We start from the raw sequence: 24871 nt of genomic DNA on the forward strand, positions 1-24871 counted from the left end.
AACATTGATAATCCCAATTTGATTTAGAAAATTTGTCATCTTATTGACCTGAACATGCTTGTGAATGGTTATTATATTCCTTTTCTCAAATTTACAGTGTTTTGATGTATTCCAAAGTAATGTTTAGGGAAACGTTTGGCCATTCCAGCACCACATGGCATTTTCTGAGTGGATAGGGAAGTTGTGTTTGTTTTGGGATAATGCACATCAAGTGAATGCTGAAAGTTTATACTAGGATTGAGAAGGATGATCATGAGCCAGTAATTGTCACTAACAAAATTTAAGTACAGTTACTTAAATGTTATACCTTAAATTTTTAATTAAATTCAACTATTTGGTTGCATTGGCCAATAAATCACATGGTTAAATTTAATTATCACAAAAAAAATATTATTGACCATTTTTTTTTAAAAGATTATTGACCATTGTACTGAGCCATAAAATTGAATTTAATTGCGAAACTTAAGGTATAATACTTGAAAAAAAAAAAAAAAAAAAAAAAAAAACTGTATGATGCCAATATGCTACCCTATTATGAATTTCAAGGCTGGGGGGCATCAACGATTTATACAAGAGGATGGATTGTTGGTTGACAGTAAAATTCAGGCAAAGTAATCTGTGGTGCTGCACTGATTGAAAGTGTTCTTCTAGGTACTCAAGTTTGAATGTATGTAGTATAAGTGTAGGACCATACCCTCACTAGATCTTTCCAAATAAAATTTCAAGGCCTGGACCAAGATTACTTGTTCTGTCTCGATAAAATATGGATTCTGCGGTCAAACATAGGCCACAACAAATTGAAAGGTCCTAGGAGGTACTAAGGATCCACCATAAGAGTAAAGAGTAATCCTAGGACAATGATTACTTCACAATTTTAAAGTGGTTAGAATACAATTGTTTTTATATAAATTTTTCGCTCGTTATAATTATTCAGACTAAAACACTAATAATTTTTTAGTAATGGTGAAAATTGAACCCCAAACCTCTTATTTAATCACAAAAAATTTTATCAGTTGAGCTAACATTTGATTGTCTTAGCTGGAAGAATTTTTACGTGAAAATGTTAAAGCTGTTTTCAAATTTTTATTTTAAAAAGTTATAATAAATATAATTTTAAATTATTTTTACGGCACATCAATTTCTAACCCACTTTGGCAGTGAAAACTCAATTAGTTCACTTCTCAGGGAAGAATACAAAAAGTCCGAATAGTAATAGGTAAAATTAGGTATCAAAAGTATGCTTTGCCAAAACCTTAAATACATACTGAAAAGCCATCTCCACCTAATCCTCAAAAATCTGAAAGACACATTAACTTGTAATCAAAGGCATTCAAAACAAATACATATCTATTTACATTAACAGAAACAAATTGAACAAGCTTCTATTCCAATTCAAGCATTCCAATCTGCAAGCCAAAGCAAAACTCTTAGAAGTCATTGGAGCCCTAGCCTTACCCTTACCCTTACCTTAACCCATTTAATAATTTCTTATAACATATATAGTATTTTCTTGGGATTAAAGGTGTCGTTTCGTTATTTTAGGTATTACAGTTGTAGATCTTGTTGTTTGGGTTAAACCCAGACAAGGGAACAAAACCAAAACCAAAACCAAAGCCAAAGGCTTTTGGTTTTTTTTTTACCGAAGTGGGCTTCTCTGATTGGTTGGTTTAGATGTGGGGTGGGCCCACACTTTCGTAGACTTCACTTTCACTCGCAGAAGTTGGACACTGCTAAGCCTATATAATGAGAAGGGTCTCTGCTTGCTGCTTCATAAGCCTGTTTTCCAGGACTAATCAAAAGCACAAGGACAAGGACAAGGACAAGGACAAGCTCACTCAGGTACTCTTTTTTCTGTGCCTTTTATTCTTCTTATTTTGTAATAACAAAAGGAAACTGCTTATGCATGCTGGTACATAATTTTCTAATAAAATCTGGGTTTTGCTTGGTTTTTGTGTTGGCCTAGAGAAGTAGAGAAGCTATGGAGAACCCCATGTACAATGCAGGCAACAATGTGGAGGTACGGGTTTGTTAATTTGTTCAGAATTTGTGAAAGGTTTTATTTTGATTGCATTTGCGTTAATTTTTAAATTTGTCATCATTTTACATGATTTTTATTGTTAACTTAATAAACCATTGTAGTAAAGTTACCAAATTTATGTGTTAGACTTGATGGCATTGCCATTTTTTACTTTTGTGGACCAACTGGGCATACGATTTTGTTTCAAGGAATCAATTCTGTGTCTTTGATTATTAATCAAGTGAGAAATTGCCCAAAATCTGGAGAGAGAGATAAAGGGAAGTCAAAGAAGGAAAAGAAAGAAAAGGAAAGAAAAACTGCAAAGTGCAAACAATATAATGGTAAAATTTAGAGGAGTTATAGCAATTGCAGAAAACCTCTTGGATGGAATCACATTCCCAAGTCTTAGAAAGTATTTCATGTGACATGGTATTTCCCCTCGTTATTGCAGATGATATTTTATCATCAGCTAAGCTTATACCCTAATTTGTTTACTCTTTAGAAAACAAAATTACTTTATATTATTTCGATGAAGCAGTTTCAGGGCTAAAGAAGCTCCCAATTTAACATCCTGACTTCTGCTTTCCCTAACAGATTGCAGTCCGAAAAGCAAATGACTCAAACCATGGTTGTGCTACTAATATCGTACTAAACCATGACTTCTCTGAAGGGCTGCATTTGTGGCATCCCAACAATTGTGATGGCTTTGTGGTATCAGCTGAGTCAGCTCACCCAGAGGGAACTTCAGAAAAGTTGGGTGGTAATTATGCAGTTGTTTCAAATCGCAAGGAATGCTGGCAGGGCTTGGAACAAGATATCACAGCCAGGGTTTCTCCAGGTTCCACTTATACAGTTTCTGCCCGTGTTGGAGTATCAGGGCCTCTTCAGGGATCCACTGATGTCTTGGCAACATTGAAACTAGAAAACCGAGGTTCAGGGACTAGCTATTTGTTCATTGGAAGGTAATAGATACTGTAATTCGCAATATTGCCTTTCCACTTTATGGAAAAGGAAACATTTTAACCGCTTTTATGACATACAGAACTTCTGTGTCTAAGGAGAAGTGGGAGAAGTTGGAAGGCACATTCTCATTGCCAGCTATGCCTGACCGGGTTGTATTTTATTTCGAAGGGCCTTCACCTGGAGTTGATATTCTTATAGAATCAGTAGTGATCACCTGTTCCAGTCCAAGTGAGTGTGAGGTAATTATACTTTTCGACCTTTTTAGCTCAGTTTATTTTCAGTCAAAGGACTTTGGTGAAAGCTGAGATACATAGAACTATAGAAGTATCTATTGATATAAAGAGTATATATGAAGTGTCATTACTTAAACAAGGTTTGCAAGTTACTCCTATTTAGTTTCAATTTTTATGCAATCTGCCTAAGCATTTTCAACCCAAAATTTATTTTTTAAGTAGTACTAATTATTTTTGTGATATGGCTTTCTATTTGAATCCGAAAGAGTGTAAGCCAGAGATGCTTTGATGCCGGAGATGAGAATATCATCCTAAACCCCAAATTTGAGGATGGCCTGAACAATTGGTCTGGAAGAGGCTGCAAGATTGTTTTACATGATTCTATGGCAGATGGGAAAATAGTCCCACTGTCTGGAAAGTATTTTGCATCTGCAACAGAGCGCACACAGAACTGGAACGGTATTCAGCAGGAGATCACAGGAAAAGTGCAGCGAAAGCTTGCTTATGATGTTACTGCTGTTGTTCGGATATTTGGTAACAATGTCACTAATTCTGATGTGCGAGTAACTTTGTGGGTGCAAACACCAAACCTTCGTGAACAGTATATAGGCGTTGCCAAGTTAGTTCTTTTTCTCCATTTTTCGTTTCCATATTGTGAAAACTTCCATGAATCCACATGAAATCTGTGAAAACAGCATTTTCCCATGTTAATTGCCCATGTGTGCATGCGCACGTGTTTGAACATATGTATTTATAGCTCCATGACAAAATCCTGAAAGTCTTGAGATATCCCATATAGGCACATGTGGTTACATTTCTTCTGTTTTTGCTTTTTTTTTCTTCAATTAAAAACAAATAAATTCCTGTTACCCTGAATTGGCAACATACTTAACATGGACATATTCCTTCACTTTGAAAATATTCACAATGGATGCTGCCTTTTTCTGTAGTGCTCAAGCAACAGACAAGGATTGGGTACAGTTGCAGGGGAAGTTCCTTCTAAATGGTTCTCCATCCAAAGTAGTCATATATGTTGAAGGTCCACCTTCGGGCACTGATATCCTTCTCAACAGTTTAATTGTAAAGCATGCGGAGAAAACCCCTCCTTCATTTCCCCCAGTTATTGAGGTTGGTTGACTAAGGATTTAGCCTTTAAAAATTATCTATATATGCATCTTGAAGTTGAGCCTCGTGTTCTAACTTTTAAGCATTCAATTATTGGTTTTTGTTTCTAGAATCCTGCCTTTGGAGTAAATATAATTCAAAATAGCAGTCTAAGTGATGGCACCAATGGGTGGTTTCCCCTTGGTAATTGCACTTTGAGCGTTGCTACTGGTTCACCACATATTCTTCCACCAATGGCAAGAGAATCCCTTGGACCTCATGAACCTTTAAGTGGTCGCTATATCCTTGTGACCAATCGCACACAGACTTGGATGGGTCCTGCTCAGATGATCACAGATAAACTAAAACTTTTTTTGACATACCAAGTATCTGGTTGGGTTCGAATTGGTTCTGGAGCTAGTGGTCCACAAAATGTGAATGTTGCACTAGGTGTGGACAGTCAGTGGGTTAATGGGGGACAAGTTGAGGTTAATGGTGATGGATGGCATGAAATTGGTGGTTCCTTCAGAATTGAGAAGCAACCTTCCAAGGTTATGGTTTATGTTCAAGGTCCATCTCCAGGTGTTGACTTAATGGTTGCTGGAGTTCAGATTTTTCCTGTTGATCGACAGGCAAGGTTTAGATATCTACGGAGGCAGACTGATCTGGTAATTTCTAGTTTTGATTTATATGCTATTTGATCAATTTCAGCTCAGCAGAACTGTAAATTGGAAAACGCTGGTAAAGCCTTTGGCCTGGCTCACAACTTAACCGGTTAGGTTACTGCTAGGACTGCTAAACAAAACCAGTAACATATTAATAAACACGCTCAGTTGATTTCGGCCATTATTGTACATAAAACATCCTATACATTTTCTTAGGTTGCACTTGCTACTCTTGATATATATAGTCACTATAGTATTTGGACTATCAGTAATATGATACAGTTACGATTACCAATCTGACATTTCTCTTAAATTTCACTAAACTTGTTCTACTATAATAATAAGTTGTCTTATTTGTTTTGTAAGCATCATCTATTTGCCTCAATGATTGATGATTATCAATACGTTATGTGCTCATGTATATTTAATTTGAGCTAGCTAGCCTAATGAGTTGAGTTTTCTAACCCATTTATCTAAGTGTGAACTGATTTTCTTCCAACATTGAGGGATCCCTTCTCCCAAGATTAATCTGGAATACTTCTCATTTGCTGGAATGCAGAACCGTAAGCGTGATGTCATCCTAAAATTCTCAGGAGTGGATTCAAGCACTTTGCTTGGCACGGTGGTGTTAGTCAAACAAACGCAAAACACTTTTCCTTTGGGGTCATGTGTAAGCAGAACAAACGTTGATAATGAAGATTTTGTTGATTTCTTTACAAAAAATTTCAATTGGGCTGTCTTTGGCAATGAGTTGAAGTGGTACTGGACAGAACCACAGCAGGGAAATTTCAACTACAATGATGCTGATGAGATGTTGGCCTTGTGTAAAAGCCACAACATACAGACTAGAGGTCATTGTATCTTCTGGGAAGTGATCAACACAGTCCAATCATGGGTCCAAGCACTGAACAAAAATGACTTGATGACAGCTGTCCAAAATCGCCTAACAGGTCTTCTTACCCGCTACAAGGGGAAGTTCATGCACTATGATGTTAACAATGAGATGCTGCATGGTTCATTCTATCAAGATAGACTAGGTAAGGATATCCGAGCAAACATGTTCAAGACTGCACACCAACTAGATCCATCTGCCCTCCTGTTTGTGAATGATTATCACGTTGAGGATGGATGTGACACCAGATCATCTCCAGAAAAGTACATTCAACATATTCTTGATTTGCAAGAGCAAGGTGCACCTGTTGGAGGTATTGGAATACAAGGGCACATAGACAGTCCAGTTGGGCCTATTGTTTGCTCAGCTTTGGATAAATTGGGTATTCTTGGTCTTCCAATCTGGTTTACAGAGCTTGATGTGTCTTCCATTAATGAATGTGTTAGAGGGGACGATTTGGAAGTGATGCTTAGGGAAGCTTTTGCCCATCCTGCAGTAGATGGTATAATGCTATGGGGATTCTGGGAGTTGTTTATGAGCCGGAACAATTCACATCTAGTGAATGCAGAGGGTGACATTAATGAAGCTGGTAAAAGATACCTTGCTCTTAGAAAAGAGTGGCTGTCTCATGCACGTGGGCATATTGATGACCAAGGACAGTTCCAGTTTAGAGGCTTCCATGGAACATACTCTCTGGAAATTATTAATTCCTCCAAGAAGGTTTCAAAGACATTTGTTGTTGACAATGGTGACTTGCCACTGGTGGTTCCCATAGATTTATAAGTTCGCTGCTTCAGCCAATAATAAGGGTACATATTTCATCATGAGTTACACATTGTAAAAATTCATGTGAAAAAAGAAAAAGGCAAATATGTTTGTGAATTTGTGGGGTTACATTCACATATTGTTTATACAAAAAAGAAAAAAAAAAAAAAAGATTTCATATACGTTGGTTTGTGGTTGTAAAATTCTGTAAAAAAGAAAAGGAATAAAGATATCTTGTTGGTTGTGATATTAAACTGTATCTCTTTTGTTGGACAATAATTTCTTCTCTACTTAAATTATCAGAATGATATATAGGTGTGCCACGACTAGCATCCTATTTTTCATCTTGTCTATATGGATAATAGAACGGTGGTATATACATGGAAAGTGTCCTTTCCTCCTACAAAAATAAGGGTTAAGTTGTATATTTGGTCCCTAACCTTATTTTAAAATCATCATTATACTTTAAAATGTTTCAAAATAGTCCTTACCATCATTTAATTGATGAGAAATATTGACATAACAAACATAATTCATGAAATTATGATTACTATGATTATGTGAAGCCTAAAATGTGACATGGATTCCATTTGTTATGTCAGCATTTTTCATTCATTAGATGACATTATGAATCTTCTTTAAACTATATTGAAAGTATAGGAACTAAAGTGAAGCCTTTTAAAGTATAAAAATGATCTGAAACACAAGTCAAAGGTTGAGGAACAAATTTTCATTAATAAAAGAATGGAAGTGGTATAAACCAAGTTAAGGTGAAGCACTAAATTGCAGTGCCACAATTTTCCTCTTGTACTCACGGACTGCTGCTGGGCTTCAAAACCAGATTCAAGATGAATGGGCCTGAACCATTTTAGTGGCTTAAGTGGGTCCAACTCATAGATTCATATTTTAGAGGCGAAATAGGTTCTCAAATACAATAATAAAAATCGTCGATGGCTCAAAGGCCATAACTTTCAGTCTCAAACCTCTGATTTGCTGTCCCATGCCATCATCTGTTCAAACGAATCAAACCTCGGAGGAAAAATTCATGTGTGCTTTTAATTATGACCTATTTAGGATCCGTTTGGAATCCGTTTATTTTGTTGAAATTAAAAACTTTTTACTGAAAGTACTGTAGATAAATGTATAAGTTAACTGAAATAGTATAACGAGACTCATGAATAGTAGTAAAAATAAGCTGAATAGTAAAATAAGTTGGCAAAAATAATCTTTGCCAAACGGACACTTAGGGTTTGTTTGGATATCGTTTATTTTGCTGAAAACTGAAAACTTATTACTGAAAACACTGTAGCAAAATAATTTTTAAACTATAAATAGTGCCGTGGGACCTAGATTTACTGCTTATGCGCGTTTTTCACAAGTTTGACTGGGTTGTGAACAGTACTGTGGGACCCAACTAAAAACGCAAAACACAAAATAATTTCTAGGCAAACGCACACTTAATAGTCATATGATTATAAAATCAATGATCTTATGAATTCTCACCCAATGGATTGAGAAAGATTCCTTGAATTTGATTTGAAAAAAAAAACCCTTCTAGAGTATTATATGATTATAGTATAAGACATCAACCAAGCCAGGCTTAGAGAAAGGTTTGGATCAAAATTAGATATTTTAAATATCTAATCTCGTCAAGAGTTTTGTAATTTAATGATATTATCCAATTCTCTCCTAGAGAATTTCGGTTTGAACTTCCTCTCCTATTTTGTAAGAAATGATAGCGATATCACTAGAGCATGTCCCAGCCAATAAGAATAAAAAATTTGTTAAAGCTAAGCTGCTTTTGCACCGTCCCACTAATTACTCATGATTATACAACGTACTGTTTGACGAAATGGAGGACCAGATATCTCATACTCGGGGTGAGAGGCTAGTCCTAAATATTGTCTTGGGTTTAATCAATATTTCCTGGATCCTTCTCATCTCATCAGTCATGACCTTTTTACTGGTAAATAAAAGAGCCCAATAGTCCCATTGTAGCATTTTTATGTGGATGGGCTTGACCACTGTTAATCTACAGATAGCCCAATCAAGGCTTTGAATGCTAGACCTTCTCTTTATTTTGGATAAGAACTTATCATGCCCAAAAGAGCTTTCCCAACCATTTCAAGAAAATTGAACCTAGTGGATCTGGGTCCAGGAGAGGAGAATAAATATAAAGGAAAAAAGATATTTCAAATTGATGAATCAACTTTTAAAGAAAATTAAAAAGTAATAGAAAATTATTTATTATATTGTAGATGTAACACAAAGTACATATATTGGCATTTCATTTAGTTCTTTTTTTAGTAATAAAATTCGTAAACTTTTAGCATTTCTCAAAAAACAAAATAAGACAAAAAGAAAAGCGTAAATTGCAGCGAAGCATGATATTTTAGAGGGAGGAATGACCCTGGGGCCTGAGCTATAATTGTCATTTGTCAATACTAGACCAAAATATTAAGAAATTTCGTTGGACTGACCTTGAGCCAAGAATTGCAGTGTATTGCAAGGAAGAAGGAATATATAATTATATATAGACCATTCCTACAAATAGATGGTTTTATTGAGACAAAGTTATTATGGGAGTTGAAGTATTAGTTTTGATGTGAAACTTAGTACATTTTTTTAAAAAAAGGATAAAGATGCATTTTGAAAAAGCATCAACCTCATTACTTTTCTGAGATGTCCTTTTTAGTTTATAAATTTTTGCAAAAAATTCCCTTAATTCTAGGTTAGATATCAATCACCCATAAATCAGTAACAAACTGTTGTTTGAACTCAAACAGTGTGAAAGTTAATTACATTAAAAAAAAAAAAAAAGTGAAAGAAAAGAAATGACAAATTAAACGATTAAATCCTTGGAAAAATCAATAATTCACTAGGAAATAGAGAAACTCTGAAAATGTTATCTTATTTTTTGTTTTACAATTTGCTTAAAAACTCTATAAAACTCAATTTTCAACTAAAAATTCTCGTAAAGTAATCATTTTTAATACATTGTCATGACTCTAATTTAACTTTATAACCAAAAAACAAACAAAGAACAAGAAGAAGGAGAAGGAGAAGGAGAGACTAATTTAACTAGAAGAATCTTAAAAACGTATAGAATCAATCAATAAGTTAAATTAGTTAAATTGACACACGATAGAAACTAGATTCAATCAATTGATCTTATTATTAGATCAGGATAGAAACGTATAGAATCAATCAATATGATATTAGATCAAGATCAGAATATGTCTCATAATAATTTTATTAAATACTACGTACGTGTGTCAATTTATTATTAGATCAGGATAGAATCAATCAAGTTTTAAAAACGTATGGAATCAATCAAGTTTCCTTTTTTTAAATTTTTTTTTATATATAAAATAATGAACATGAATGTATAAAATTATAAATTAAGTGTGGAATAAAATTATCTTGTCCTATAACTGGTCTACATTCTTTTTTTTTTTTTGGTAAACTACTGGTCTACATTCATTAGCTTAGGATTCTACTATCATATCAATTAGAATCTGGAGTTTTCAACTTTTCATAGCCTACAACTAACCAAAGAAAAAAAGAACCCAGGTAGCTATCTAGGTCGCTACGATACATCATGTCAAGATATATATAGTAATAGCCTATATCAAAAATCCCTTCCGTTTAAGCCCCAACACACTGAACTTAAATGTGAGATCAACGTCAAATATTTGTAATGGGCTAATAGCGATCTAGAGTGAAGACCTTTCCAATATCATGGTAATTATTATATTAGTTTGAATGATATGATCAACTCTACCTACATACAATATTATAAACAAAAAAAGTCCCCACGCATAGCACATCCTTGTAACAAACAATAATAAGTCTAGTGATTGAGTTTGAGTTGATGGAATATTACAAAAATTACAACAATAATATATATATATATATATATTTTTTTTTTTTATACTCGATGTTAAGGTAAAATGTTGTGATTAATACATAATAAAGTAAGGTCAATAATTGGTTGGTATAAAATTGATGTTGCTAACTAAATCCTATTAAACTATTTTGTCTTTGAGTAAGGGACATGTATATTACCAAAACTAATTAGTATCTTAGTAGGGTTAAGTAATGTATTTGAGCTTGGTAAGAAAGTGTGTGTTTAACAATTAGTTTATTTATTAACAAAAAAAAGTATCTTGGCCTGTTGATTAAAAAAATAATTATTTTGAAACAAATTCTATAGAGTCAAATCCTTTTGAATCTATCAAATAGTTTTAAAAAAATTACATCCCTAATATTAGTCTATAATTAAGTGGATCTTAAGTTAATTCAATTTATAAGTTCTCTTGATGTTGAGTATGGGATTTATTTGAATCTTGTCTAAAAAATATATGAAAAACCTTCTAATTTCTATCCTGATCTAATAATAAATTATAATTATTATGAAACATATTCCACCAATTGTAAATTTTACATGTGTCGTATCTGCTTAGTGTACAAAACTCTCATTTTTGTAGAATTTAAGAGAGGTCATAACATATAGCCTTATGCCTAATTTTTTTGGAAAGATTAATTCTTAAACTTGAGGTTTATGTCTTTCACTTTTGATGGAAGGCACTTATCATCACTACATCTGTCTAATGACACAATAATTTACACACTCAATTTCACAATTTGTTGATTTGTGTAGATTGTGAGTTAGTGACATAAAATGGTAAGTCGCATAAGACAAAATATCCACTACTTTCAATCGCACAAGTTAACAAATTATGAAATACAGTATTTATTAGTTGAGTTTTTAGAATTGGGGTTTTATTGACGCATGCTCGTAGGGCATATATTAATAAACAATTTTAGAAAAAAATTTATAAAAAAATGTAAATTTTTTTAACTTTTTTTACAATTTTTTCGATTTTAATTAAAACATACCTTAGCACAGATATTAACCGCACCTTTCAAATTGTCCCACCATGCCACCAAAGTTCACATCTATTTGAAATTTCACCTGTATTAAAAAAAAGAAAAAGAACAATATTCTATTAAAAAATGATTTATAAGTCTAATTTACTATATATCAATGTCCCCACATCAATCACATCATTATGAAAGACACCCACCATCTACTTCTCTACTAATCTGAGTTCCTCTTTCTCTCTCTCTATCTATCTTTTTTAAATTACTATGATGATAGGGCCCAAAACAGTCCTATCCCTGTCTCTAAATACCTGGTTCCTTCCACGCCTAGACCCCACTTCCCACATGGGTGCATAGTAATTCTTGCCGGACTCCTGGCGCCACATTAGCCCAAACCTCCCCATTCCATCATCAATTACACAATGACTCACACTCTCTCACTGTGGCTCACACAAATTAGAGAAAGCAAGAAAGAAAATAAAGAGCGAGAGATATGGAGGTCAAAATCAAAGGACGTAACGTTTGACATGATAGGGTGTTTTAATGGGGTCCAAACGTATCAGAAAAATATTTTATATAAAAGAAAGAAAGAGAGAGAGAGAGAGATAGAGATGGAAAGAAAGAGAGTGATGGGAAGTGCTAGTGTGTGTAAGAATGGCAGAGAAAGAGAGAGAGAGAGTGAGAGTTATTGATGTTTATTACTGCATCGGGAAACAGCTCCCGCGCTGTTTTCGCGCGTTCTCTTCCTAACGACAGCTCCATTGGGAGCCACATGTCCATGTCAGTTGGTCCCACTCACCAGCCAAACTAGCAGGGACAGTAACAGAGAGAGAGAGAGAGAGTCACACCTGGTGTCAGTGAGAGATAAAAAGAATTCAAGTTTATCAAACGAAACAGGGACTCCCACACTCAAAAACAGTCACTTTACCATGTACATAAACCTACTTTAGTACATGCATTTTCTCGTTTGGTAACTTTCAAGTTCAGTGAGTCATCACTCTATATATCAGAGTGTCTCAGACAGTCATCAATTGGTGTATTTTACTTGAATGCTTAAAACTACTACGAGCATTGGTTTAGAATTCTAAATATTTGGTATATGTGTTTGGAAATATATGTTTTTTTTATTTGAAAATATGTGTGAAAATATATATAAATAAAAAAATATATAAAAATATGTGTAATGTTATTTAAAAATTAAAAATATGTGTTTAAATGAGTGTACCAAACACTCCTATACTTCAGACTTGAACAAGCACTTAACTAAGACTTAAGCAAGAGACATTCTGTCTTGCTTGTATGTCTAGTCTGTTCTCTACTTTACTTGAGTGGCCCCCTTCTCTCTCTCTCTCTCTCTTCCCCGAATATTAGGTCAAATTTGATGACCTATACAAATTCGAAGAGAATGAATATATCCCTGTACAATAGGTTTGGTTTGTCTATGTACAGTTTTAAAGGTTTTATTTTTTCTAAATATATAAGTATGTTTTTGTTAACTCTCATTAAATAACTAATCGAAATGCATATGTTATGATTTCAAAAGTTAGTGATTTTAAGAATTAGTTTTGTTGGGGTAATTTTTATGCATTGCCTAGTTATTTATGTTTTCATTTTTACCTTTCAATTCATATAGAATTTCAATAAACTGTACAGAGGTTTTTTCTTAAAATATCCCAAAATGTTAAATGTAACTTTTTTCTTCTTCTTGGATTTCTTAGATTTATCATCATTGAATATGAAATGGATCTTTTGGTAGAACTACTTGAAGCAGATTTTCATGCAATATGCTTAAACAAATGCAGTACTAAATTGTTCCAGCAGGGTATTGGGCTTTCTATAAGGTTAAATATGAAAGCTGTATACATATAATTGATGGTAGCTACCAACTTGGTCTGGACAATGCTTTAAGGGGAAGATAGTTGTTACAGCTAGGATGGTCAATGGCTGTCTGATTTACTTGAATGAATCATCCACAAGGGACAAAATTAGTTAAGTGGCTATATCATTGAAGTTTGAGTAACTGCAACACCCTCTTTGTATTTTTCCTATGATATGCATAATCCACCAACATAACAATGATTGATGCATGGTCTCATTATTATCAACTACATATATATAAACACTCTTCCTTTTATTATTTACATTCTCTATTGATGTATAAAGAGGTTGTAAAAAGAAGATTTTAAGTACTTATTTTCGCATTTACAAACAAAGTGTAAACGTAGATATATGTCATCCAACTCAATCAATAAAGTTTGGTGAAAAGTATTCTTCATACCATGATTAGTGCCCCCTAACCCTTTTTATTTTGATTTATTTTCTTAAATGCTCATATTAGTACATGTCTATTTGCATTGTGAGTCAGCCTTTGAAATCGTGCAATTAAATTTATAACCAGCTCCATCCTTGAAAAAAAAAAAAAAAAAAGAGTTCTTAGTAAATTATTAATTTTACAATCATATGCGTCATTAATTAATCACAAAAAAATTAAAATATTTATTTATTATATTGTTAAAGTAGAATCAATCACTTTAGTTTATAAGTTTTTTTTGGGTAGTAAAATAAATATTAGTTTAGCATTCCTTTTTAAAAACGAAAATTCCCAACCCTCTGAAATGCAAGGGAAAACTTAAAAAAGTAAAGAAAAAGCAAGTTGGGTAGAAAAGCTTTAAGCTAGATTCTTTTGGTTGTGACTGTGGACATCAGTATAGTTGCCTACATTATGATGATGGACATTCAAAGTGCAAAAGGGAAGAATCTACTATATATATATATATATATATATATATATATATATATATAATGTTTTTCTAATTAAAACTATACAGTTTATCTATTATTATGCATGAGATCGAGAAAATGATTATAATTTTTTTGAAAGGCCCATGCAAGTTTAATATTTAAAGTGACCATCACTTTTACGAAAGTCTTTAATTAGGAAAGACTCGTCAAAAACTTTGTCAATTGACACTTCTTGAAATTTTTAACAAAGATATATGCTATAAATCTACATTCTCCTAACTATTAAATTACCCAAAAGAAGAAACCAATCAAAATTAATCCATAAAATAAAAGAGATAATACACAGAATGTTTGAGTAAAATATGTAATGTGACCATTTTGGTGCTGACCAGTGACGTTGAATGTGCATATAACAGCTAGCTCATAATTAAGCTGGGTGCTTGAAGCAAATTTTGAATGAGTGAACTATATAGTTGCTTTCAACTTTCAAGCATAAATAATTAAATATATATTTAAATAAAGCTGAAAGAAAATAAAAATAAAAACGTCAAGCTAAGAAGATGAGGGCCATATGCCAGACGGTTTTCCTTAGAACATCTACATTGTTGGGGCAAAAATTTAGCAATTTAACCTCACAAAAAGCTACTTTATCTATTTTGTCACCTCACTTTATAAAATACCCAACATTAGTGGTTTTATTTTAGCATTCAACACAATAAAATAATATAAACAATACAATAAAATAATATATTTATTACAATAAACAACAATTACCACTACTAACACAATAAAATAATATATTTTTTACCTTCTTAGAGCATTCTTATCAAAGATTCTAAAAATTTTAGTATTTAGCATCTCAAAAACCAACTTTATAGCATTTAACACATCACTTTATAATATACCTAACATCAAAACTTCTATTTTTTTATCACTTCATTAAAATATTATTTATTTATCATTTTTTTTATTCTTTTTTATTTTCACCACCCAAGCCACCACAAACCCACACAACCAACAGCCTCCACCACCGACACAATCCATAGCACCAACCACGGCACCACCCAACGGCACAACCAACCACCAGCCTCCACCCACAACACCACCCACAACATAGCCTTACTTTTCCCTCTCATCCTCTCTTTGCCTCAACCCATGGCACACCAACCACCAGACCCACCTTCGTTACCTAGCAACCCAACCACCACAAACTCACAACCAACAACCTCAACCCACTGGCACAACCAACCTCAACCCACGGCACAAACCCATGACCTCAACCAACCTCAACCCATGGTCTCAGCCAACCCCAACCACCACCAACCTCATCCCACGACACAACCAACCACGGCACCACTGAGACCCAATAAGCAACGCAATAACCCACCGCTGCCAGACCCACCGAGACCCATCAAAGCAAACCGCCACTTGCAATTGGACCCACCATCGTCGGACCCACGACCTACTTGCAGTCATCAACGACCCCATCAGACCCACGAGAGGGAGAGTTTGAGAAAGAGAGATTAGAGAGAACAAGGATGAGAGAGTGAGAGTGAGAGTGATAGTCTGAGGAGAGAGAATAAAAAATATTAAAAAATGATAACACCTTGCTACAGTGTGCTCTCAAAAATGAGAGCGCATTGTAGCAAGATGTCAAATTTTCTTATGATATAACATCTTTGATGGAGCAGAGTTTTGTGGTTTCTGATGCTAAAATTTAGTTTTTAGCATTTTTAGCATCCTTAATGGGAATGCTCTTAGATGACTATGCACTGTAGCGCAACAACCAAATGATATGGCTATAGCTCCACCAATGCACTAAATTTTTGTGCCACTTTTATTATATCTAGTTGCTAAATTTAGCATTTTAACTTTTTCTCAAAAAAAAAAAAAAAGCATTTTAACTATATGGCTATATGCTTCCACCAATACAAATGCTAACCTTCCCTCTACTTTTCGTTTTTTGCTTTTATTTTTTGTTTCAAGTAATAGCTCAGTATCTTCTAAAAAAAAAAAGTAATAACTCAGTAATAATTTCATCATATATGATGTTTTCATATTTATAGTTTGAATTTATCTCTTAGTCCCCTAACTTACTATCTACCTAACTTTAAAATACATAAACAAAAACATTAACAAAATCTTTTCAAATGAGGACATGCATATTACTTACATTTTTCTGTGATGCAAAGGTACTTCTACAAGTTACATATTTGTGATATCCTAATTAAAAGAATTAATTATAATTAGAAGTCCTACAGTTTGGAATAAAAGAAATTATAATTAGAAGTCTTTAATTTGTACCTTATATAATCTAAATCGATCTATTACACACATATATATGCCTTGATATAAGGTTTAGTAAACAGTCACATGACTTTCCCCCTGATCCTTTTCCATAACCATGTACCGCATTTTCTCTGCTTTTGACCTGGTAATAGAATGCCTGACAATGGAGTACATGCAAGACACAAAAAAAACAACCTTGGTGGCATTGGCCTGGTCTTCAAATTGTACTTGATATTCGATATATACTTAATATAAAGTTCCATATGTCTTGATCCAACGAGTCTTAGTTGAGAGATGATCGAGGGTCAATCAAATTGTACTTGATATTCGATACTTAAAACTCAAAACAAGATACAATGTCGTGGATTTGCCAACACTAAAATAACACCATAAATCCAAACATGCATAAAAAAATATTTCCTTTTTTTTTTCTTTTCCTTTCCCTCTTCCCAAACGCCAACAAACTAAAGTTATGAATGAACTAAGTTGTTTATGAATAACTTGAGCTTAGCTTGAAAAAATATTTGTTTATGTTCGCTTATTTAGCAAACAAACCAAATTGAAATTGAAATTTAGGCTCAATTATTAAACAAGCTAAGCTTAAACATAATCTACGATTTATTTACTTGCTTTCAATAATGGCTGTTTGGTTTGACGTTTCATGCACTATAGCAACAAAATTAATTGCTTTATACAAACAATTCATCCATATTTATCTTGCCTTTGGGATTTTACTTAATTTATATTTATCTCACTTTCTAAAAATTACCAGATTAGTGTATCTCATATTTATTAATTTGAGTTTAATGAATGTGAATCTCGTGACAATAGTTGAATTTTTGAAAGTGAGGTAATTCGAAATAAGAGATTTAAACATAAGACCAAGGAATTTTAGACTAATTAAAAAAAAGAAGCTTATCGATCTAAGCAGAGATTGGAGTAAACTATAATTAAGTCAAGCAAAAAAAAAAAAAAACATTAAAATTTAAATGAAATTATAATTGCAAAGCTTACAAAACAAAAGTGAGGTAAACCAAACCATAAAGGAAACGAAATATAGATTACATCATAAATGAAAATGATAAGCTAGATCTATATGGCACTAGGGGTGTACACAGGTTAGGTTAGAGGGTTTTTTTTTTTTTTTTTTTTTTTTTTTTTTCAATCTAACGCGACCTTATTGGGTTGAGAAATTTCAAATCCATCACATGTGTAGTAGAAACTGACCTGACCCATATAGGTTAGGTCGAGTTGGATTGAGTTGGGTTAATGAGTTGTACATGCATGTTTTATGCCTTGTCATAAATTGGGGGCTTATAAATTATTTAAACACTTTTTTTTTAATAAATTATTACTGTAAGGACGCGATTCGTGGCGGACCGTAACAGTGTCAGGTTCGCACGTGAAAAGGCCCAAACAATATCATTTGTAGAGCGTGGGTTTGGAAGGCTAGGCCTTGATCGACAGGCGGTGGGTTTTTCGTGGTGTTCGTACGAGTTTAAGTTTTCCTTCACCCCCGGAGTCTTTCTCCTGGAGGTGGGCTGGGAGGCTCTGGTTTTTGGCCATTTTTCCCAACCCCTTTCCCTGGATTACTTATTTTTCCTTTTATACTAGCCTGCGTCCACTGTCCTTCGTCCACGTATAGGGTCAACATTTCCAAGACTGATACTTGTCCCATCAGTCTAATCCCAGAATTGTGGGGGATGATTGATAAGGCTGGAGAATACGGCTCTGCTAGATGCAGAGTCTTATCTGGGAAGGGTCATAAGGGTAACTTTCCCAAGATATTTTAAGTCTCTTTTCAAGTTTAGTCCAATTCCAATTTTACCCCTTTATTCCGGTAGGATTTTGGATCTGCCGAGGACGGAACTGTCCACGGCTGTATTCCAAAACAGTTTTGTGCTCCGTGTTTATCGGGCTTGGGCCATAGCTCTCCTCGGCTTGGGCCTTCGGACTCTCCACGAGCAAATGGGCCTGGCCCATAGATTATTGGACCCCACAATTACAATTCATATAATATGCTTAAATTATATTTCAAATTCACCAAAACTGATTCGCAAAATATCATAATAAATCACACTAAAAAAATTAACATAAAGGCAATAAAATAAATTTATACACTTAGAGGGTTGAATTTGGTCAGATGGGTTGAAAAAATTAACAACCAAAACCCAATCCAAAACTCAAAATAAAATTTCAACCCAACCCAACTCACCAACCCAAAAATTGGTTTCATTGAGTTAGTGGGTTTGATGCAGACCGATATAAGGCACCAAGGCTGAGTTCTAGGAGTAACTCGTGGAGCTGAGTAACAGGACAAACTTGCCTAGTTGGGTTGGAATTCTTACTGCGATTCTCATCTTTCTGAACACCCCACCTACAGTAACACCACTCAAAATAAAATGCTTAAAATGGTAAAATAGATCCTACCTTGACAAAGACTTATTAGGAAAAACATGATATTTTTATTTAATGGACTTCATCTTTCTTATTACACTAAATTACTCTACCACTCACCATCAAATCAAACTCTTAAAGCTTAATTATATGGAGCTACGATCTCGTCCCAGGCTATTGTCAATACTTAGTGCTTAATACTGTTTCCCCCTATTAAAGTGATTAAATCATCAGTCTTTTCCTTTATGAAAAAGGAGCCTTTGTTGACTAAGTTGCTTATGACCATTAAATCACTTTCCTTGTTGATTTGTACACACAAAGAGGAATGTTTTACCTAATAAAGCAAATGCCAGTTGTTTTAACTTTGCTTTTGCTACATTAAAAATGCCAAGCAGCTGGAGGAAGCTAGGATCATAATAAATCAATAATCCAAATTGATCTTGCGAACCTAATTAAGTACATGGGTGATCTGATTCCACGTAGCTTGTAACTTACAAGTCACATTTGTGAATCACAAGCTCAACATTATCTTCTTGGATACTTATAAATAAAATTGATTGGTTTCCCTAACAAGTAATGTGGATGTATAGTGCATAATACCAATTCATGATTACTAGTGACTTACCCCCCCATGCAACAAAGTTCTAATGTAGCGGATAATGATAGTTTGGTGGAGGTAAATGGTACGGAATTGGCAGAAAGTGATGCTTATGTACTAGTGGAAATACATTTATATGAATAAAAAATAAAACCAACACGCAATAAAACGAGATTTAATGTAGTTCAATCAATTAATTCTTACATTCATGTGCAACACCAACTAAAATTAAATATCAAATATATGAATCACAAACATCCAGCTAGTTTTCACAATTCACAGTACTCTTCCTCTCTAACAAATACTGTTTAGACTACTACAATGGTTTACTGCAATTTTTTATAAATTGTTTGTTTAAACCTCTTAAAGCAGATTGTTTAACCTAATATATTAGTCAACTGATTACTTAAGTTAATTATTCAAATTTAGGTTAAACAATAATAAATCATAGCATGCAAAGTAGTGGAAAGTAAATAACACCACGATATGATGACCTAGGAAAACCAATAAAATAAATCGTCTCAAGGTAAAACCTAGGAAGAATTTGACCTAGCAATCTTCAAGATAAAGTAAATCCACTATAAGAGAATCGAAATTTTTACAATCAGATTTAACCCTAAATTTATTGCTATCTCAAGTAGTAACTTACTGACACGACCATATGCAAGCTCTAAATCCACAGACTCTTTTTATTCTAGGACTTACTATTGACAAGCACCCACGCTTGTGACTTTAAGATTCAACTCAAAGGTTTCAGATCACCTTCACTTGTTGATCTTTGTAGTAGCAACTAAGTTCTACCAATGCTTGATTGCAGATCTTGCTTCGGTAGACGCTTATGTAGTTAGAAGGTACAACACCTCTCAGATCTCACAAGGAGTAACACATAAGTCTTCCAAAGGTATTCAAAACATAGCAAGGGTTTTCCTTTTATATGTGGACAAGTTGGATTGAAACCCTAAACGTTTTCGCGGGCTTGGACCTTGTTTTAAAATTCTACAAAATCAGATTTTTGTGATTCTCGATCGGTCGGATCTAATTTTCGATAGATTGAGTTTGGCAAATTCTGACTCTTCTTTTTTGCAGTTAGCTCTGTTAGCTTTTAGACCCCTTAACACAATATGTTTAACCTAATGTTAAGCCAAGTTGATTAACAAGTTTGTTAAACAAATATGTGTAAAACAAATATAATGCGGAAAGTAAGGAACACACAAATCTGATGACCCAGGAAAACCAAACCGGTAAAAAACCTGGGGAGGATTTAACCTAACTATCCTCAAGGTAAAAATAGATCCACTATGAAAGAATTGAAGTTTGTACAATAAGACTTAGACCACTAACATCTTATTACTACCTTGTGTAGAAAACTTACTACCACCACCATGTGACAGCTTCAAGTCCGCGAACTACTTCTTTCCTTGATCTACAGCAACTACAAGTTCTCTTACTTGTGACTTTGAGACACCTTTCAAAAGTTTCAAATCTTCTTGAAAGTTCTTTATACAACAACTGAAGCAATTATTAAGTTCTTGATGTGAATCTTGATCCTAATAGCTCTATGTATGTATTTGAAGGTAAACACCTCTCAGATCTCACAAAAGATTCAACACACAACTCAACAAACACCTCTAAAACATAGTTAGAGTTTTTCCTTTTATACTTAGAGTGAATCAGTTAACCCTACATATCATATGGACTTGGGTTGGTTTGAGAATTCTGCAGAAAATTGCTGATCCAAGATTTTCGATCGATCGAGTCTAATTTTTGATTGATCAAGCCTTGCAGAAATTGAATAGTAATTTCCTGCAATTACTAGATACAAAACTTACATCAAACCAAACTTTGAGCATATCTAAACCTAGACTAAATGTTTTGATCATGGTTTGCCAATATATACAAATTGAAGTTCTAATTCATTAATTCCTAAAGTCTTAGAACCTAACAAGCTCGAACTTGAACCTTGAAACATACACCTTTGAGCAATGCCTAGCATATACACTAGACAAGTTTTGTTCTCGGTTTGCCAACACATACAAACTAGAATTCTAAGCATTTAATCCTAATCTTTAGAGCATTAGCAACAGTGAAGCTAAATAACTATATAACTATTTTAGTTTCACCAAAACACAAAAATGCATGTTACAATATTAAACTTCTCTCTTCTCTCATTTAAATAATATTTTTTTTCTTTCTTTCTCTCTCTCTCTGACATCCCTCATCTCCTCTTTGCTTTGCTGGCCAGCTCGCCGATGGTGGTGCTCATAAAATCCATATAAAACCCATCGAATTAGACACCGAGCCACCAAAAAAAACACTGGATTGGATCACTGCCATCGAAGTAACGCCGATCCACCAAACCCACATCACAAAACACAAAACACAAACCCACAGAGATAGAGTAGAGAGAAAGATCAAAGCAACGCCGGTCCAAATTCCATACAACCACCACAAAACACAAACCCACATCACAAATCACAACCCACAAACCCGCGCCGGCACAACCCACAACCCACAGGATCCTCGAGAGCTTCGACGATTTTGTCTCTGGCGCCGACGAGGAAGGTTTCGGGATGGTGATGGGTGGGAAGGAGAGAGCGGCAATGAGATGGAGAGAAGTGAGAGTGGAGAGTGGAGAGGAGAGAGATGAGAAGTTTTTTTTGAGAGTGGAGAGCGAGGCACGGCGTGAGATAGAGAGTAAGAAAGATTTTTTTTTTTTTTTGAGAAAGAGAAAGAAAGAAATTAATAAAATAATGTGGTAGATATATTATTTTATTGTGATGTTTATATTATTTTATTATGTTGAAAGCTAAAATAAATCCACTGCTGCTGGATGTTTTGTACAGTGAGTAGGTAAAATGGATAAAATAACTTTTTGTGGTGCCAAATAGCTAAATTTTTAATTCCACTATTGTGGATGCTCTTAGAACCTAACATACTCAAGACCTAAATTATGTATTATTTAGCCAAGATTCAAGTTAAAAGATTTATCCATGGAGTGAATACCCAAAATGGTAAAAACACCATAGGCAACTAAACAAGTTCACTATTGAAAGTTGTTTTGGTACATATGTTACTCATCTGACTTCTTGTACACATGGTCATACTAAATACCCAAGTTTCCTGCTTCTACAAGCAACTGTAGATTCTTACCTTGTGCCTTTAACAATACTTGTTACCACAAGGCATTACGTTAACTGCCAACTAATCTCTTGGTCGCTCCAAGACTTCGTAAAGATTTGATGTAGTCTCCATGGATTCAATCTTTTGATCACACGTATGGATACAAACTAGAACGATTTTCTCAGGAATGGTCTCTTATGTACTCACGAGACAGAGTTAGGAAGAAAGAAAAAAAATAATTAAGATCTATCTAAGACTGGTATAGCCTCTTTCTAGCCTATAAAAATCTTGCATAAGCTCCTTTATTATATGAGTACAAAATAAGAGTAAAACTGCAACCAAACCATTTTTGATCAACGTATATAGGACAACAGAGTATCAAGTCCTTATCTGGAGCATATCAAAACTTTGTCATCTTTGAGCAATTTTTAGCCTGGACTCTAACCCACTTTTACAATAAAAAAATTACGCCAATAAACTTAAAATTTATTAGAAGTAAATATCATGGAATTAATTAGCCAAACACTAAAAATCCTAACACTGTCAAACCAAATTTACAATCTTCGCATACTCAAACAAACCTTACTCCTATCCTATCCATCACACTTTCAAATTACATTATATCCAATACACAACTAACTTATACATGCAAGCATCTTTCAGTCTCAAGATCTAGACATTTTTCATCCATAAAGAACCACCAAATTATTCTCTATATAGGAGGACTCGCTTCATTTAAAGTCCAACTTTGGCTTATCCTCAAATCCCAAATAACAATGCCTATATATATATATATATATATATATATATTACTCCAACTAAAATTAATCACTATTTTAAGCGATGTGAGATTTACTAGAATATACATTTTATGAAACGATCCTCATTCTCTATCACAACGTATTAACGATACATCATACATTTCATATAATCAAGCTCTATCCAAAGAGACGAGCGTTTCTTTCACAACTAAAGCGAAATTCAACGTGTCTATATCGAATCAATTGCAACAATTTACTAAAAACCATCTTCTCTAAATTATATTAGCATCAAATCTTGAGCTCTGATGCAATTTATTGCAAAAGCGGAAATGCGGACACCAATATTTTAGAATTTAGGAATAGTGGAAGCAACTTCACACAACTTAGAAACTAAACTATCCACATAAGATAACAAAATATAACTAGTCCTACGAACTCCATATCTACCTTTTCATAAAAAATAAAAAATAAAAAAAAAACAAAAAAAACTCCATTTCTACCTCAATTTTAACCAAAATCCACTATAAAATATATGTATTAGAAGGCTCAATCAACAAAAGGCTTTGACTCTTTTATTTACTTATGTCTCTATTAATACTTGTGGAGAATCACTCTTCATCTTCTTTTATCCTATTTAATTTGAACTTGATTTTGAAGGATCCATGAAAATCATTTGTCAAACAGATCAGCGTCAAGGAGAATACTAGAAGAGGGAATCCTTTCCCTCCTTTTTTTTTTTCGTTTCTCTCTTTCTTATAAACTTCTTCTTTTCTTTTATCAACGCTCCTTGAATCTAAAGAATGATAGGATAATTATTATTATTATTTTAAATATCACATGTTTAAGTCAAGTTATTTTAAAAGTCAACTCCAAAAAAAAAAAAAAACCTCATTAAATTCTCTTAAAAAAATGCAATGAACTTTTAGGTGGACAAAGTGTAACTTTTTAAATGTTATATCATCAATTGTATAGCTAAGGATTGAATCTTATATTTTTTATTTGACAATAAAAGGCTTTACTAATTAAGTTAACTATAACCCACTTCTCTCTTTCACACACACACACACACATATATATATATATATATATATATATATATATATATACACAAACGGACATAAAATATATTATGTAAATACATTCTACTAAAGTTGGATGTGCACACTCTCAATAAAAAGTAAGGCTTAGATCTAAGATTAAATAGAAAGTGACATAGTGCCAAAGCTATAATACCCTTCGTTATTTATTACATGTCTTATAAGTATAATTTATTCTTCACTTTTTAAAAAATGAGGTTATTTGGAAAAAAAATGTACCTAAAATAAATTTTTTTTAATAAAAAAACTATACTTTAAAAAATTTTGTAACTCAATTGATACTTCATTATGCTTTCAATAAATACATTTATGGTTTAAATTTCTCATTTTTCAACTGCCGA

General features: G+C 33.5%; 1 protein-coding gene across 2 annotated transcripts; it reads left to right on the top strand.

The window, feature by feature from the left end:
* Positions 1-1279: 1279 nt before the first annotated feature.
* Positions 1280-6893, top strand: LOC115972948 (endo-1,4-beta-xylanase 1). Of its 2 annotated transcripts, none has more exons than XM_031093168.1 (8): positions 1280-1839; positions 1964-2017; positions 2612-2979; positions 3060-3219; positions 3480-3832; positions 4164-4341; positions 4449-4985; positions 5542-6893. In XM_031093168.1, exons 1-8 carry the CDS (start codon positions 1744-1746, stop codon positions 6655-6657), a joined length of 2862 nt encoding a protein of 953 aa, XP_030949028.1. In that variant the 5' UTR covers positions 1280-1743; the 3' UTR covers positions 6658-6893. The 2 variants fall into 2 exon arrangements, with proteins under 2 accessions (XP_030949028.1, XP_030949034.1); XM_031093174.1 differs by having other exon boundaries at positions 1748-1839; positions 1969-2017.
* Positions 6894-24871: the final 17978 nt, after the last annotated feature.

Source organism: Quercus lobata, chromosome 2 (genome assembly GCF_001633185.2).
Source record: "Quercus lobata isolate SW786 chromosome 2, ValleyOak3.0 Primary Assembly, whole genome shotgun sequence".
NCBI lineage: Eukaryota > Viridiplantae > Streptophyta > Magnoliopsida > Fagales > Fagaceae > Quercus > Quercus lobata.